The sequence below is a fragment of the Entelurus aequoreus genome, linkage group LG06 (assembly GCF_033978785.1).
Source record: "Entelurus aequoreus isolate RoL-2023_Sb linkage group LG06, RoL_Eaeq_v1.1, whole genome shotgun sequence".
Lineage (NCBI taxonomy): Eukaryota > Metazoa > Chordata > Actinopteri > Syngnathiformes > Syngnathidae > Entelurus > Entelurus aequoreus.
In genome coordinates this window covers 81,402,594-81,420,298 of record NC_084736.1, presented here as the reverse complement: position 1 = coordinate 81,420,298, position 17,705 = coordinate 81,402,594, and the positions used below count along the sequence as shown (strand labels likewise).

The 17,705-nt window shown below is 35.9% G+C and overlaps 2 protein-coding genes across 5 annotated transcripts in view; one reads left to right on the top strand and one right to left on the bottom strand.

Moving 5' to 3' along the window:
- The window catches only part of ankle2 (ankyrin repeat and LEM domain containing 2), a 35,663-nt gene extending 34,777 nt beyond the window's left edge, over positions 1-886 (top strand). For all 3 annotated transcript variants that reach the window (XM_062051635.1, XM_062051634.1, XM_062051633.1), the window contains exon 13: positions 180-886. In XM_062051635.1, coding sequence (XP_061907619.1) covers positions 180-396 — 217 coding nt within the window. In that variant the 3' untranslated portion in view covers positions 397-886. The remainder of the gene's footprint in view (positions 1-179) is intronic.
- A 4,950-nt stretch (positions 887-5,836) lies between these two features.
- The window catches only part of pgam5 (PGAM family member 5, serine/threonine protein phosphatase, mitochondrial), a 29,474-nt gene continuing 17,605 nt past the window's right edge, over positions 5,837-17,705 (bottom strand). Inside the window, exons 5-6 of one of the 2 annotated variants that reach the window (XM_062051644.1) lie at positions 11,708-11,838; positions 5,837-6,216 (exon numbers count right to left, since the gene is read on the bottom strand). In XM_062051644.1, coding sequence (XP_061907628.1) covers positions 6,066-6,216; positions 11,708-11,838 — 282 coding nt within the window. In that variant the 3' untranslated portion in view covers positions 5,837-6,065. Of the gene's footprint in view, positions 6,217-11,707; positions 11,842-17,705 lie in introns of both variants that reach the window. The other variant, XM_062051643.1, reaches the window with a different exon arrangement.

Sequence of the window (17,705 nt, the reverse complement as noted above, 5' to 3'; positions counted from 1 at the left end):
GTTGGCTTTTATCAATTAAATTTCCCCCAAAAAATGTGACTTATACTCCAGTGCGACTTATATATGTTTTTTTCCTTCTTTATTATGCATTTCTGGCCGGTGCGACTTATACTCCGAAAAATACAGTAACCAAGAGAAAATGTAATTTGTGAACTGTCTTGATGTTGCCGTGTGTCCAGCTGGCCGAGCCCCGCAGTGGGAAGACCGGGCCTGGGGATGCAACATCAGACTCCGGGCTCCCCGGCGGCGAGCGGCCCCCCCATGTCTCCCTCGGCCCGCTTCAGTCCCGCCTGCCATTCGGCCTCGCCGGACTTCAGCCCGAGCCGCTTCAGCCCCGCCAACGCCAGCTACCTGCAACGTATCCTCCTCAAGCACTTGAACGAGCCCTCCATCTGACTTCACTAAGTCCACTACCAAGCCTGACTTTACAGACTGGAATAATACGGAAGATTTAAAAAAAAAAAAAAAAAAAAAAAAAAAAAATCATCATATGTAAATGTGTGTAGTTAACTGGTGCGGATTTAAGGTGATGTTATTTGTGACGAGTGTGTGTCATAACCCAAGTTGACATTTTTGGATATTCACACTTGACAGAAATGTTTCAGTGTGTCTTCAACATATCGTCAAAAATAAGAGTTATTTTTTTGTATGTTGGTCAGTAGCACAAATGTTTGTTTTTTTAATCAAAAAGGTGTTAAACCGACTGCCATTTCCTGCATTTCCTCAGTTCAGAATTTGCCTTAATTTTCCTGAACTGAAGGATTATTTTGGTCACACTTAAAAAAAAACATCTGAAGACTAACGTTGAATTTTACGGAGCCCCCAAAGGGACATGGGGGAAATATTTTTATTTATAATTTTTTTTTTTTTTTTAAAGACATGTATCTTGTGCGCACGAGAAACTTTTTATAAAGTTATAAAAAAATATATATAATTTTTTTTTTTTAGACACGAGATACATGTCTAAAAAAAAAAAAAAAGTTTAATTTTAATTTTTTTTAGACACGAGATACATGTCTAAAAAAAATTATATTAATTTTTTTTATAACTTTATAAAAGACATGTTTTTCGGGCGCACAAGATACATGTCTAAAAAAAAAAATACAAAAAAAATTATTTTTTTTAGACATGTATCTCGTGCCACGAAAAACTCATGTCTAAAAAAAAAAAGTATGCATTTTTTCAAATTTTTTTTTTAGACATGTATCTCGTGCGCACGAGATACATGTCTAAAAAAATATACAAAAATTTAAAATAATATTTTTTATACATGTAAAAAACTTTCATGTCTAAAAAAAAAAAATTATTAATTAAAATTTTTTTTTTATTAGACATGTATCTAAACTTTCTCATGTGCAACAGATACATGTCTATAAAAAAAATTTGAATTTTTTTTTTTTTAGACATGAGTTTTTCGTGTGCACGAGAAACTTTTTATAAAGTTATAAAAAAAAAATTGTATAATTATTTTTTTTAGACATGTATCTCGTGCGCATGAAGAACTGTCTAAAAAAAAAAAAAAGTTTAATTTATTTTTTTTAGACACGAGATACATGTCTAAAAAAAAAAAATTATGTTAATTTTTTTTATAACTTTATAAAAGACATTAGTTTTTCATGCGCACGAGATACATGTCTAAAAAAAAAATTAGATTTTTTTTTTTATAACTTTATAAAAAGTTTTTCGTGCGCACAAGATACATGTCTAAAAAGAAAAATACAAAAAAAAATATTTTTTTTTAGACATGTATCTTGTGCGCACGAAAAACTCGTGTCTAAAAAAAAAAAAAGTATGAATTTTTACTAATTTTTTTTTATAACTTTATAAAAAGTTTTTCGTGCGCAAGAGAAAGTTTCTCGTGCGCACGAGATACATGTCTAAAAAAATATACAAAAATTTAAAATATTTTTTTTTATACATGTAAAAAACTTTCATGTCTAAAAAAAAAAAATTATTAATTTAAAAAATGTTTTTATTAGACATGTATCTAAACTTTCTCGTGTGCAAGAGATACATGTCTATAAAAAAAAATTAGAAACATTTTTTTTTTTTTTTTAGACATGAGTTTTTCGTGTGCACGAGAAACTTTTTATAAAGTTATAAAAAAAAAAAATTATAATTTTTTTTAGACATGTATCTCGTGCGCACGAAAAACTGTCTAAAAAAAAAAAAAAAGTTTAATTTTTATTTTGTTTAGACACGAGATACATGTCTAAAAAAAAAATTATATTCCTTTTTTTTATAACTTTATAAAAGACAGTTTTTCATGCGCACGAGATACATGTCTAAAAAAAATATTTTTTTTAGACATGTATCTCGTGCGCACGAAAAACTCATGTCTAAAAAAAAAAGAGTATGAATTTTTTCCAATTTTTTTTTTTATAACTTTATAAAAAGTTTTTCGTGCGCAAAAAAAATTTTTTTTTATACATGTAAAAAACTTTCATGTCTAAAAAAAAAAATTAATTTAAATTTTTTTTTTATTAGACATGTATCTAAACTTTCTCGTGTGCAAGATACATGTCTATAAAAAAAAATTAGAAACATTTTTTTTTTTTAGACGAGTTTTTCGTGTGCACTAGAAACTTTTTATAAGGTTATATAAAAAAAAAATTATAATTTTTTTTAGACATGTATCTCGTGCGCACGAAAAACTGTCTAAAAAAAAAATTTTTTTTTAATTTGAATTTTTTTTAGACACGAGATACATGTCTAAAAAAAAAATATATATATTTTTTTAACTTTATAAAAAGTTTCTCGTGCGCACAAGATACATGTCTAAAAAAAAAATACAAAAAAAATTAAAGTATTCATTTTTTCAAATTTTTTTTTTTTAGACATGTATCTCGTGCGCAAGAGAAAGTTTCTCATGCGCACGAGATACATGTCTAAAAAAAATTTAAAATTGATAAATTTTTTTATACATGTATCTCGTGTGCACAAAGAACTTTCATGTCTAAAAAAAAATTACTAATTTAAAATGTTTTTTTTTTAGACACGTATCTAAACTTTCTCGTGCGCGAGAGATACATATCTATAAAAAAAAATTAGAAAAAATGTTTTTCTTTTTTTTTTTAGACATGTTTTACATGTCTAAAAAAAAATTATAATTTTTTTAAATAATTTTTTTTAGACATGTATCTCGTGCGCAGGAGAAACTTTAAATAAAGTTATAAAAAAATAATTATAATTTTTTTTTTAGACATGTATCTCGTGCGCAAGAGAAAGTTTCTCATGCGCACGAGATACATGTCTAAAAAAAATAAAAACATTTAAAATTAATAATTTTTTTTATACATGTATCTCGTGCGCACAAAAAACTTTCATGTCTAAAAAAAAATTACTAATTTAAAATGTTTTTTTTTAGACATGTATCTAAACTTTCTCGTGCGCGAGAGATACATATCTATAAAAAAAAAAATTAGAAAAAATTAATTTTTCTTTTTTTTTTAGACATGTTTTACATGTCTAAAAAAAATTATAATTTTTTTAAATTATTTTTTTTAGACATGTATCTCGTGCGCACGAACAACTTTCTCGTGCTCACGGGAAACTTTTTAGAAAGTTATTAAATTTTTTTAAATAATTTTTGTTTTTTTTAGACGAGATACATGTCTAAAAAAAAAATTATAATTATTTTTTTATAACTTTATTTAAAGTTTCTCCTGCGCACGAGATACATGTCTAAAAAAAATAAATGATAAAAAATGTTTTTCCCCCCATGTCCCTTTAGGGGCTCTGTAGAATTTTGATGAATTCAACGTTGGCGTACTTTTTAGTCGTTCCGAATGTAACTTTTTGGTGAAGCCGACCTTTCTCAGAGAGCACAAACAACTTTGCTGAGATCGTGCCGTCACGCGTGTTGGTTGGTTGGTTGGTGCGTGCTCTCAGGTGACAACTCTGCTCACGGGAAATGTTTCTGAATGTGCAAAAGCGTTGCAAAAATGCACCTAAGAACTTACAACCATTGCTTCTTTTTGTCGCATTGATGACCTTTTGATGGTGGGATTCTCTTCCTGTATGTCAAGAAGTTGTTTGCTTTACAAGTAGTCAATAAAACTTCACTACTTTATTACGTGTCTAAGATCCTTTTAGAGCAGGCCTGGGCAATTCTTTAGCCTTGGGGGACAAATTTAGAGGAAAAAATGTATATTTTTAGGAACACGAATGCAAAATCTCACTATGTCTGAATGCTAAAAACGTTACGATAGACCACTTTAATTAAGGCTTAGTGGCCACATGTGTGGACAGCACCTTTTAGCTCTTATTTCCAAAATTGTGTACACTACTGAATTGGGGTCTTGTGGACACTTATACTGCCATCTGGTGGTGTCAGAAGAGTATAACATACAATGGAATTTGGAGAAAAAAGTGTAAAAATAAGAATTAGCATGTCACTAAACCTGAAGTACACAAGTGTGTACTTATGGACTAAGTACATCATATCAAAAGATGATTCTTAGTTTTTATTCTAATTAGGGTCCAATAAACCCAAATAGCAAAGAGAAATAATTAAAAAAAAGCATGTAAACAAACAGCTTGGGTCTTAAGAGGTTAAAATACAGAATGGAATTTCAATTTTTTTTACTGAATGACACACCCAGAATGTACATGAAAATAAAGAATGTGGGATTTACAATATTAACTACGACCGATAAAACGGTGAATATTGACAACATATGAACGTCTCACCCCTCTCCATACACATGTTTTACAATCAACAAAAATGCAACCAACACAGCAAAATATAAAGGTGAAGGGTAAAAAAAAACACTTACCATAGTAACTAATTAGATGACCATAGTAACTCATTAGATGACCATAGTAACTAATTAGATGACCATAGTAACTAATTACATAATAAATAATGATAATGACCATAGTAACTCATTAGATAATAAATAATGATAATGACCATAGTAACTAATTAGATGACCATAGTAACTAATTAGATGACCATAGTAACTAATTAGATGACCATAGTAACTAGTATACCATGCAAAAGTGCAGCTTCTAAGCATGTAAAGACTTAGTATTAGGGATGTCGGATAATGGCTTTTTGCCGATATCCGATATTCCGATATTGTCCAACTCTTTAATTACCGATACCAACCGATAACGATATCAACCGATATATGCAGTCGTGGAATTAACACATTATTATGCCTAATTTAGACAACCAGGTATGGTGAAGATAAGGTACTTTTTAAAAAAAATAATAAAATAAGATAACTAAATTAAAAACATTTTCTTAAATAAAAAAAGAAAGTACAACAATATAAAAACAGTTACATAGAAACTAGTAATGAATGAAAATGAGTAAAATTAACTGTTAAAGGTTAGTACTATTAGTGGAGCAGCAGCACGCACAATCATGCGTGCTTACGGACTGTATCCCTTGCAGACTGTATTGATATATATTGTTATATAATGTAGGAACCAGAATATTGATAACAGAAAGAAATGGGGGGGAGGGAGGTTTTTTGGGTTGGTGCACTAATTGTAAGTGTATCTTGTGTTTTTTATGTTGATTTAATTAAAAAAAACCGATTCAGATAATAAAAAAACCAATACTGATAATTGCCGATATTACATTTTAACGCATTTATCGGCCGATAATATCGGCAGGCCGATATTATCAGACATCCCTACTTAGTATAGTTGAAGACTTGCGGTCACTAGAAAACATGACTACACATCTTAATGGCAGCTACACTTTACATCTTAAACTCCTAAAAAACATATTTGGGAATGTCCTGGGGGCCAGATTGAAAAGCTTAAGGGGCCCCTTGTGGCCCCCAGACTTTAATTTACCCAGGTGTGATTTAGAGCATAATAATAAATGACAAAAGGTGTCATGATCATTTTATTCACCATTACTGCACCGCACAATCACAGATACAAAAAAACGTGTTTTGGTTTAGAAATGAGTCGGTTGTATAAAAATCCTCAAGTTACATTCTGTTGGACGCGAGTACGACGCCCTCCCAGCACACGGTGGTTCCGCAACACATGTATGAACACCACAAAGACACTTACGGAGAAAACTGAGCTTGTGGGCCAAATCAGGTCCGTGTCAGTTTGTCGGGCGGCATGAATCCTGCGTCTCCCAAAGTTCTTAAGGCCACGCGGCCGCTGGGGCGGATGGTGAGCCAGGTGATGCTGCCGTTGTTCAAGCCCATACGTAACCAGCCCTCAGGCGGGAACTGCAGCGCCCTGAGAGGAAAGGAAAGTGAAATAGGATGCAGTGCAGTTCTTCACAACAACAACACACTTTATATACATCTGCATGGTCTTCTTATTCTCTGGCAGACCAAGTGTGTATGAGATACACTATATTGCCAAAAAGTATTTGGCCCCCTGCCTTGACTCACATATGAACTTGAAGTGCCATCCCATTCCTAACCCATAGGGTTCAATATGACCTTTTGCAGCTATTCCAGCTAGGGATGATGTTCGAAACCGGTTCTCCCGGTTGTTCAATAAGAAAAGAACCGATTCCATGGACTCTAATCCCTTTTTGAGAACCGGTTCCCGTTATCGAGGCCACTATAGTAAAGAAAAAGAGTTGGTTCGTTATTCGAATCCCTGGGAACGAATCCCGTCCCACAGGAAATGCCCTGTGGGACGGCAATGTAATGCCCATTTGATTGTAGACTCTTACTGACACCTTGTGGCGATATGAAAATACGACGCGTCAATAGTCTGGGCACTGGCGATGTCAGTTCAGTTCATGAGACAATTGAGAAGTAGACAAGTTGTGTTAGCTCTTACAAGCCTTGGAAAAGATAAGTCTGTAAGTAAACTGTTTAACTTGTTTATGTAACTCAATATTAAGGTGGAAAGTGGTTACATTTGATACTAAGATGTTTATTGAGAAACAATTTTTGTGCACTGTTTCAATGGATGTTTTGAGGACTTAAAATGGCTGCCAGTCGTGTATTTCCACCATCGAAAAAAATTTTTGGAAGAAGAATTGTTGATTGATGACTGCGGTGTTCTTAGTGTCATAGTGTGTGTAGTTAGTATGTTCCAATAGCAGCAGAAGTGCACTTTTTGGAGAGCTGTATTATTTTCAGTTTTGTGCCCAAGGGACTGATTTTATTTAACTCTATATTATTATTTATACACCTATAGTGATCACAGAGACAGCTTGTTTTTGTGTTACTGTATATATTTGTTTTTCTGAAAAATCACACTTAATATACTTTGGGTAACAACAGTCAATATTTTTATTTTTTTTAAATTTTTTTAGGGGGGTAACAGTCAATATTTATTTATTTGTTTTATTTTTTTCTTGTAAAATAAAAGTGAGCTTTTGTTAAACCAAATATTGTGTTTTTTTCCATACACAACAATCTGGATTGGAAAACGGCGCATCCTGAAGAGACTGTCAGAAAGCGGCTTGAAGATGATGTGTAAAACATCATCTATGCAACATTTTGACCAAAGAACCACCATTACATGTTATGTAGACCACAAGGAAGTCTTTTACGTTTAGAAAATAATAATAATAATTACGGATGTCCGATAATGGCTTTTTGCCGATATCCGATATGCCGATATTGTCCAACTCTTTAATTACTGATACCGATATCAACCGATACCGATATCAACCGATATATAGTCGTGGAATTAACACATTATTATGTCTAATTTGGACAACCAGGTATGGTGAAGATAAGGTACTTTTTAAAAAAATGAATCAAATAAAATAAGATAAATAAATTAAAAACATTTTCTTGAATAAAAAAGAAAGTAAAACAATATAAAAACAGTTACATAGAAACTAGTAATTAATGAAAATTTGTAAAATTAACTGTTAAAGGTTAGTATTATTAGTGGACCAGCAGCACGCACAATCATGTGTGCTTACGGACTGTATCCCTTGCAGACTGTATTGATATATATTGATATATAATGTAGAAACCACAATATTAATAACAGAAGGAAACAACACTTTTGTGTGAATGAGTGTAAATGGGGGATGGAGGTTTTTTGGGTTGGTGCACTAATTGTAAGTGTATCTTGTGTTTTTTATGTGGAGTTAATAAAAAATAATTATTTAAAAAAAAAACAAACAAAAAAAACGATACTGATGATAAAAAAAACGATACCGATAATTTCTGATATTACATTTTTACGCATTTATCGGCCGATAATATCGGCAGACCGATATTATCGGACATCTCTAATAATAATAATATGACTCCTTTAATGCGCCTTATAATCCAGTGCGCCTTATATATGAAAAAAGATCGAAAGTAGAGCATTCATCGGCAGTGCGCCTTATAATCCGGTGCGCCCTATGGTCCGGAAAATTCGGTATAAAAGTGATAATAGAATTATTTCACAACGGGTTACAAAGGTTCCTAATTTGGCTGCTGACATAAGTGGTAACATATTGCATCATTTTTGTTTGTATTATTTTCTCAAAATTATTATTAATCCACTTACTAATTTACTGCAGTAACATGTTTCTATCTACACTTCTGCTAAAATCTAATAAGTAGGGATGATGTTTGATAAGAAATTATCGAGTTCGAGCCCATTATCGAATCCTCTTATCGAACCGATTCCTTATCGATTCTCTTATGGAGTCCAGATAGGTTGTTGTATATGGAAAAAAACACACAATATTTGGTTTAACAAAAGCTCACTTTTATCATATAAGAAAACAATTTAATCTAATAAATAAATAAATATTGACTGTTACCCCCCTAAAAAATAAAATAAAATAAATAAATATTGACTGTTGTTACCCAAAGTATATTAAGTGGGATTTTTCAGAAAAAAAAATATATACAGTAACACAAAAACAACCTGTCTCTGTGATCACTATAGGTGTATAAATAATAATATAGTGTTAAATAAAATCAGTCCCTTGGGCACAAAACTGGAAATAATACAGCTCTCCAAAAAGTGCACTTCTGCTGCTATTTGACATAACTGTTTGTTATGATGCTTTGACATTTTTGCACTTTATTTCTTTATTGAAAGACAATTCTATGAAGAGAAAAGTTGTTTGCAAATGTGGTTACAATGCTAAAAAATGAAAAGTTAAAGCTAAAAAAAGAAATACACTTTATTGAGTTAACATTATTTCTTTAAAGGGGGAAAGATGTTATGAGCTGGGGAATAGAACAACTACACTACCCAGCATGCAACGGGAGTTACGAGCATGCGCGGTAGACCCGAAAAGTGTTGCATGTCGTCACGTATGAATGAGGTTATGAGCACGCTGTGAAAGTAAACGTCAAGAACTCAGCCAACACGCCTCGTCTGCATTATTTATAATTAGACAGACAACACATATACAGTGTGAAAAACAAAAGTTCAAAAAGGGAGATATGTTGTATATATATGTATGTGCTGCGGTTGCTTTAAGAACGTTGTGACAGCTGCCGTAAAGGAGGTGCGTTGCTAGCCTGGTTGCTATGTTTCCGGTTGGTCGTAAAAGTGTTGGTCATGTGTTTGTACCCTGCTCAAATCTCTCAGTAAAGTTATTCATTGGATTATACCTTTTGTTTTGAACTTTATTACACCTTGGAGCGCTTTTTCCCGTCCATTGTTTTCCTGCTTTCGCTATCTGCTTCCAATGACTGAGCTACGTGACGTCATTTCTTGTGATGTCACACGGAGCATTTCTGGTCGGGACGGGATTTGTTCCGAGGGATTCGAATAAAGAACCAACTCTTTTTCTTTACTATAGTGGTCTCGATAACGGGTACCGGTTCTCAAAAAGGGATTCGAGTCCGAGAACTATGGCGTCACATTAGTACCAAAAATCCAAGCGCGTAAAAACTGTTATCGCGCGTGGTGCCTTTCTGCGCGCGCGCTGTCTCGGTTTGTGCGCTGTCATGTTTCATTTTGGTACTTTGGGGGCGGGCATGCTTAGACCGCCCCTTCTTTCTGATTGGCTTTGGAAAAAAAAAAAAAAAAAAAAAAAAAAAGGAAAATACAACTTCAAGTAGGTTGTAAAAAAAGGCAGATGAAGTGAAACTATAGCAATGCTTTTCTTTCCACTCTCTCCTGCACACAGATACTCATGTTATGAGAAGTATATTGTTTCAAAAATATTAACATTAATTGTTGATATTTTAAACATCTTTCAGATTACATTGCTCGAATTCAAAAACCACTTTACTACACAAATATTAGGCCCAATGTGCAGGATTATTCTATTAGTATTAGTTATTTTTATGTTTTATCATATCTTAGCTTATTTTTATGTTTTATCATATCTAAGCCTATTTTTATATGGTCTTATTACATTTATATTTCAGTTTTTATTGTATTTTATTTTATTTTATAGTTTTTCATATTGTAGTTTATTTTTATGTTTGATTATATCTTATCTTATTTCATATTATTTTTGGACTTTTACCTGATGTGTATTTTAATTATTTTTAATCCATTTATTTGATCATCTAGTGTTTCCTCAAAGAGCCCTCTGGATCTCCACGTCCAGAGGGCTCCTGTGATTGGCTATTGTCATTGTGTTGTTATTATTATTGTTGTTGTTTGTTTATTTTTATGTACATGTTTGACTGTCTTCATGGGGTGTGGGTGTTATTTCTCATTTAGTTTTTAACTATGTAAAGCACTTTGAGCTGCATTTTAAATGTATGAAAAGTGCTTTATGAATAAAAATGTATTATTATTTTTTTAAGTAATAGTACCCTTACAATCACTCCAAAGCAGTTCAATAACTTACCTCTTTTTCAGCCAACATTTTTTGATCCACTTCTTCCTCCGTAAATCTTGATACATATTGACGATGACCCGCCCTGCTATACTTCTAATTGCTCAAAGCCAATCAGAAAGAAGGGGCGATCTAAGCATGCCCGCCCCCAAAGTACCAAAATGAAACATGACAGCGCACAGACCGAGACAGCGCGCGCGCAGAAAGGCACCGCGCGCACGCAAGAAGGCGCCGCGCGCGCACACAAGAAGGCACCACGCGCGCGCAAAAGGGTGTCGCGCGCGTGCACCAAGTGGAGAATCAGCGCGCGATAACAGTTTTTACGCGCTTGGATTTTTGGTACTAATGTGACGCCATAGAGAACTCGGTTCTTTTCTTATTGAACAACCGGGAAAACCGGTTTCGAGTATCATCCCTACTAATAAGTACTTATTCTTCTGTTGTTTGGATACTTTATATTAGTATTGGGTAGGGATGGGTGCCAAATTCAGTACTTTTACAGGCACCGACCAAATTCTACCGGGTATTGATTTGCATAAAATGAAACATTGCCATATTTTGATACTTTTGTGGTTCGTGACTTGGTGTCCGGTTGCAGACTAAACACCAGCTCGAGGAAACAATCACTCAAACGCTGCCGAAGGTGAGCCACGTAAATAAGTCACAATAAATAACATTTTTGTCACATTTTGACCAAAGAACCACCATCACATGTTATGTAGACCACAAGGAAGTATTAATAATAATATTATGACCTCTTTAATGCGCCTTTTGTATAAAACTAGACGTGCTCATCTGCAGTGCGCCTTATAATACGGTGATCGGTACTAGTATCGGCCCATCTGACACATGGATGATCAAGACAAGGGCAGCACAAATCCCTGATGGGAACAATCCCTCGTCTGAATGTATGAGGAAGAGTTCAGAGCAAAGATGAACAAGCATCACAGCCGACAGTAGACATGTGACTGTGCTAATGGCGCCAAGAAGCCAATCACGAACCTGCAGACAAAGTATCGGATGACGTTGGCGTGACACACGATGATCTCGTAGCTGTCCTCCTTCTGCTTGGGGTTGGCGCGGTGGATGTAGCGGCGGAAGGCTGCCTCGATGCGTGCTCCGTCTTCATGGTACTGCTGGAGGACGGCACAGAGGATGAATCCAATCCACTTTATTTATATAGCACATTTAAACAACTACAATGTTTCCAAAGTGCTGCACAACGGTATTAAAAACAATATTTAAATATTATCCTTAGCTCCACCAATGACTGAATAAAAACAAAAAATAAATAAATATAAAAACAATATAAAAATAAATATGATTAAAAACGATTTTAAAGGGTAAAACCAAATTAAAACAGTAAATAGAAATCAATTGTTTTTTTAAAACACAGAGGACCACACAACTCACGTAGTGTTAAACGCCTACTGAAAGCCACTACTACCGACCACGCAGTCTGATAGTTTATATATCAATGATGAAATCTTAACATTGCAACACATGCCAATACGGCCGGGTTAACTTATAAAGTGACATTTTAAATTCCCTGCGAAACTTCCGGTTGAAAACGTCTATGTATGATGACGTATGTGCGTGACGTCAATGGTTGAAACGGAAGTATTCGGACACATTGTATCCAATACAAAAAGCTCTGTTTTCATCTCAAAATTCCACAGTATTCTGGACATCTGTGTTGGTGAATCTTTTTCAATTTGTTTAATGAACAATGGAGACTGCAAAGAAGAAAGTTGTAGGTGGGATCGGTGTATTAGCGGCTGGCTGCAGCAACACAAACAGGAGGACTTTGAGTTGGATAGCAGACGCGCTATCCGACGCTAGCCGCCGACCGCATCGGTGATCGGGTGAAGTCCTTCGTCGCGCCATCGATCGCTGGAACGCAGGTGAGCACGGGTGTTGATGAACAGATGAGGGCGGGCTGGTGTAGGTGGATAGCTAATGTTTTTATCATAGCTCTGTGAGGTCCCGTTGCTAAGTTAGCTTCAATGGCGTCATTAGCAACAGCATTGTTAATCTTCGCCAGGCTGGAAAGCATTAACCGTGTAGTTACATGTCCATGGTTTAATAGTATTGTTGATCTTCTGTCTATCCTTCCAGTCAGGGGCTTATTTCTTTTGTTTCTATATGCAGTTAAGCCCGATGCTATCACGTTAGCTCCGTAGCTAAAGTGTTTCGCCGATGTATTGTCGTGGAGATAAAAGTCACTGTGAATGTCCATTTCGCGTTCGACTCTCATTTTCAAGAGGATATAGTATCCGAGCTGGTTTAAAATACAAATCCGTGATCCACAATAGAAAAAGGAGAAAGTGTGGAATCCAATGAGCCAGCTTGTACCCAAGTTACGGTCAGAGCGAAAAAAGTTGCGTCCCGCACTGCACTCTAGTCCTTCACTCTCACGTTCCTCATCCACGAATCTTTCATCCTGGCTCAAATTAATGGGGTAATTGTCGCTTTCTCGGTCCGAATCTCTCTCGCTGCTGGTGTAAACAATGGGGAAATGTGAGGAGCCTTTCAACCGGTGACGTCACGCTACTTCCGGTACAGGCAAGGCTTTTTTTATCAGCGACCAAAAGTTGCAACTTTATCGTCGATGTTCTCTACTAAATCCTTTCAGCAAAAATATGGCAATATCGCGAAATGATCAAGTATGACACATAGAATGGATCTGCTATCCCCGTTTAAATAAAAAAATGTCATTTCAGTAGGCCTTTAACAACACATGAACATAGCTCCTCTTTTACTTCTCAGACCAGCTCCTCCATACACATCTTTTACAACAAAAATGTAAAAAACAAACAGCAAAATATGAATGCAAAGTGTAATAAACACCTACAATTAGGGCTGGGCGATATATAAATGGTAAATGGGTTATACTTGTATAGCGCTTTTCTACCTTCACGGTACTCAAAGCGCTTTGACACTATTTCCACATTCACGCACACATTCACACACTGATGGCGGGAGCTGCCATGCAAGGCGCTAACCACCACCCATCAGGAGCAAGGGTGAAGTGTCTTGCTCAAGGACACAACGGACGTGACGAGGTTGGTAGAAAGTGGGGATTAAACCAGGAACCCTCAGGTTGCTGGCAATGCCACTCTCGCAACTGCGCCACGCCGGTTTAAGACCATGGAATATACTCGATATATCGCGGGTTTGTCTATGTGCGATGTAGAAAATGACTATATCCAGTGTTTCCCACACATTCATTTATTTGTGGCGGCCCGCCACGAAAGAATTACGTCCGCCACAAATGTTTTAAAAAATTTAAAAAAATAAAATAAATGTTTGTTTTTTTTGTCCTGTCCAGCTTCTCAGGCAAATTATATACCGTAATTTCCGGACTATAAGCCGCACCTGACTATAAGCCGCACCAGCTAAATTTAGGGAAAAATACAGATTGCTCCACATATAAGCCGCACCCGACTATAAGCCGCAGGGTTTTGATGTGTAATTAGCGTAGTATATAGGGGTTCCTGCTACCACGGAGGGGATTGTCGGGACAGAGATGACTGTTTGGGAACGCAAAGCGTCCCATTTATTAACAATAAATCTTTCAATCATTCAATCAAACTTTCACATCTTTGACATGGCGAACAGCATTCGTGCAGAGTACAAATAATACAACGGTGCAAAGTAATACAAAGTGCTCGCCTGTACGTTACCAAAATAACCAGCCTACCGGTATATGAAAAGTCAGTCTTTAATCATTGTGTCATCGTCTTCCTCCTGCGTACAAAAACCACCGAAATCCTCTTTGTCGGTGTCGGAGAAGAACAGGCCGTAAATAAGCCGCACCCTTGTATAAGCCGCAGGGACCAGAACGAGGGGAAAAAGTAGCGGCTTATAGTCCGGAAATTACGGTAGTTGATGTAGATGCCCATATCGGCTGTTCAGATTTACTTTACAAAAGAGAAGTGTAGGATACTTCTCTTGTTGCCTTATTTGTATTTGACCACTACTGTTTTCTGTTTATTTGTTACTGGCTGTGGCAGGACACCTCTGCCTCTGTTTCACTTTATGTTGCTGGTAAATAATATGCTTGTAGTAGTAGGCTAAAGTTAAATTATTTAGTATGCACTAATTAAAGGGGCAGAGCTTTAAGAGACATTTTAGCTTTTATATTTTATAAGACATATTTTTTGTAAGAACCACAATTAATAAATATATTTCAGTGAATAACTTATTGTTCAAATCTGTATATAAATATGTACATAAAGTGTTGTAATTATATTGTAAAAAGGATGGATGGATGGACGTTTAAAACAAAACTGTTATTATTAATTAGTAAGTATACATTTTTTGAGCCTTTTTAGAGAAAATCATATCATTGTAGTACATTATGCAAATTACTCGATGATGTCATGGTGACCACGCCCATAGCCACGCCCCCACCGCCACAGGTATCTTGGTAGTGTATGGGAAACACTGCTATATCATTTTCATTTTCAGGTGACTACCTCCTGAAATAGTTTTTACTTCACAGGTGTGCTTGAAGCTCATCGAGAGAATGCCAAGAGTGTGCAAAACAGTAATCAGAGCAAAGGGTGGCTATTTTGAAGAAACTAGAATATAAAACATTAAGGGTGTAACAGTACGTGTATTTGTATTGAACCGTTTTGGTACGGGGGGTTCGGTTCGGAGGTTTACCGAACGAGTTTCCACACGGACATATTAAGTAGCGCACCGCACGTTGTGTAAACAATGCACACCGAGGCACAACACACAGCATGCTAGCAGTGACTGGGCTACGACAACAAAGCGAAAGTGGTTTGCCGACATTGTTCAGCAGCGGTAGTGAAGTGAAGTGAAGTGAATTACATTTATATAGCGCTTTTTCTCAAGTGACTCAAAGCGCTTTACATAGTGAAACCCAATATCTAAGTTACATTCAAACCAGTGTGGGTGGCACTGGGAGCAGGTGGGTAAAGTGTCTTGCCCAAGGACACAACGGCAGTGACTAGGATGGCGGAAGCGGGGATCGAACCTGCAACCCTCCAGTTGCTGGCACGGCCGCTCTACCAACCGAGCTATACCGCCCGTTGGCATGCTTCTGCCAACACATCAAACATGCTAACCCATTTGAAGCGTCACCACGCCCAACCAATGTTCCCTCTAATTGTTCATGTGTGAGCAAACACAAAAACTCCCTGAACATTCAGTGGAGCACATGTGAGCAACATCAAATGTGGCAATACCAGCAGCACAACTGTCTCAAACCAATCTTTTATAATAACACTCAAATGAGGAGTCATTTTCATGAGATTATTTTGTAATATTAGTGATTTGGCCCACTTGTAATGAAAATAAAAGAAATTTTGTTTTTCATAAGCTATGGATTAGTATTGTACAATATGTCTGGGTGGGGGTCCTGCTTTGGAAATCATGTGTACCCCTTTCAGAGATCACATTTAGTTCCCCTTAAACATCCTCATGTTGCACAATGAAATGTAAGCATAGGATGAAGTGTGCATTCCTGTAACTTTCTCTAGTAACAGCATTCCATGATTAATATCAATAAATGAACATTAATAATACATGACAGTAGAATAAGCACACGTATGACTGAGGAGTCATAGTGTAACTTTGTGTGGTGTTTGAGTTGTCCGACTTTTTGTGTGGCCATAAACGCACTAGTGGCTTAGTGCTATGCGTGTTGGTGACAGATGACAAGTTGGTTTTGGCCTGGTTTGTACGGCAGAAAATGACTAGTTTTTCGAGATAGAAGTTTTTTACTCATGTTTTTGGTGTGGTTATGGCCGAATATAAACGGTTTTGCGCAATAAAGTGATCGATATAATTCCTGTCCTCGAAGCATCTCGACAGACGTTACAATAATTGAACGGTGTTCAATTGAACAGTGTTGACAAACACCGTTAGGGCCGGTTGTTGTCACTGTCACTCAGAGTTTCATTGCAAAATTACACATAATAAATGTGTTTATTTTGATTAGAATTCAGATGGGATTTGATTTGGTGCGCGGCATATATTTGCTGCGCACAGAGGACGCTTGAGCAGTGCGCAATTGCGCAGGCGCGCACCTTAGAGGGAACGTTGCCCCCAAGTGAACATCGCTTCAACGAAGAAAAAGACGAGCATCGTGCAAACACCGCATTCAAGCAGCCTCTCCTCGGCGAGTCAGGCAGGGCTCAAGCAATAACAAATGTTTTTATAGCAGCAGATTTAAGACCATATTGCATTAAAAACTAGATTTTGACCCACTTCTTCTTTCTGCAGACAATGTGGATAAACTGATTTTTCTGGCAAAAAACATGAAAATTGAGTGAAAGTCACCAGGGATAAAGGCTGGGGGGGAAAATAAAAGTTAATCTGAGGCTGAGTTGACTTGAAACTGTTTAATGTTGCACTTTTTATATGTAGAAGAAAAGTTTTGTCATTATGTTTAACTTCAACTTCAGGCAGTTTAATGTTGATTAACGTGGACCCCGACTTAAACAAGTTGAAAAACTTATTGGGGTGTTACCATTTAGTGGTCAATTGTACGGAATATGTACTGTACTGTGCAATCTACTAATAAAAGTCTCAATCAATCAATCAATCAAAAAAAGCACTTTATATGTAGAAAGGTTTTGTTAAGAGACCATTCTGAGCCTTATCTTATTTAGTTTTTATTGTATACATGTTGACCACATTAACCCTGGCAATGGACCATGTGTGTATATGTATGTTATTGTTATGCTTAGCATTCATGACTGCCTGCTGTTGCACTGATCAGCCTAGTGGTGGCTCACATCCATTACACACACAGCTATTTCTATTTTTGGGCAGAATTATTATAGTGTTCCCAATGTTAAAAGGATAAAGCCATTGTTTACAAATTTGGTAAATAAATAGCCAAAAAAATGTATATTTTGTTGTTTTCTTACTGTACCGAAAATGAACCGAACCGTGACCTCTAAACCGAGGTACGTACCGAACCGAGATTTTTGTGTACCGTTACACCCTTATAAAACATGTT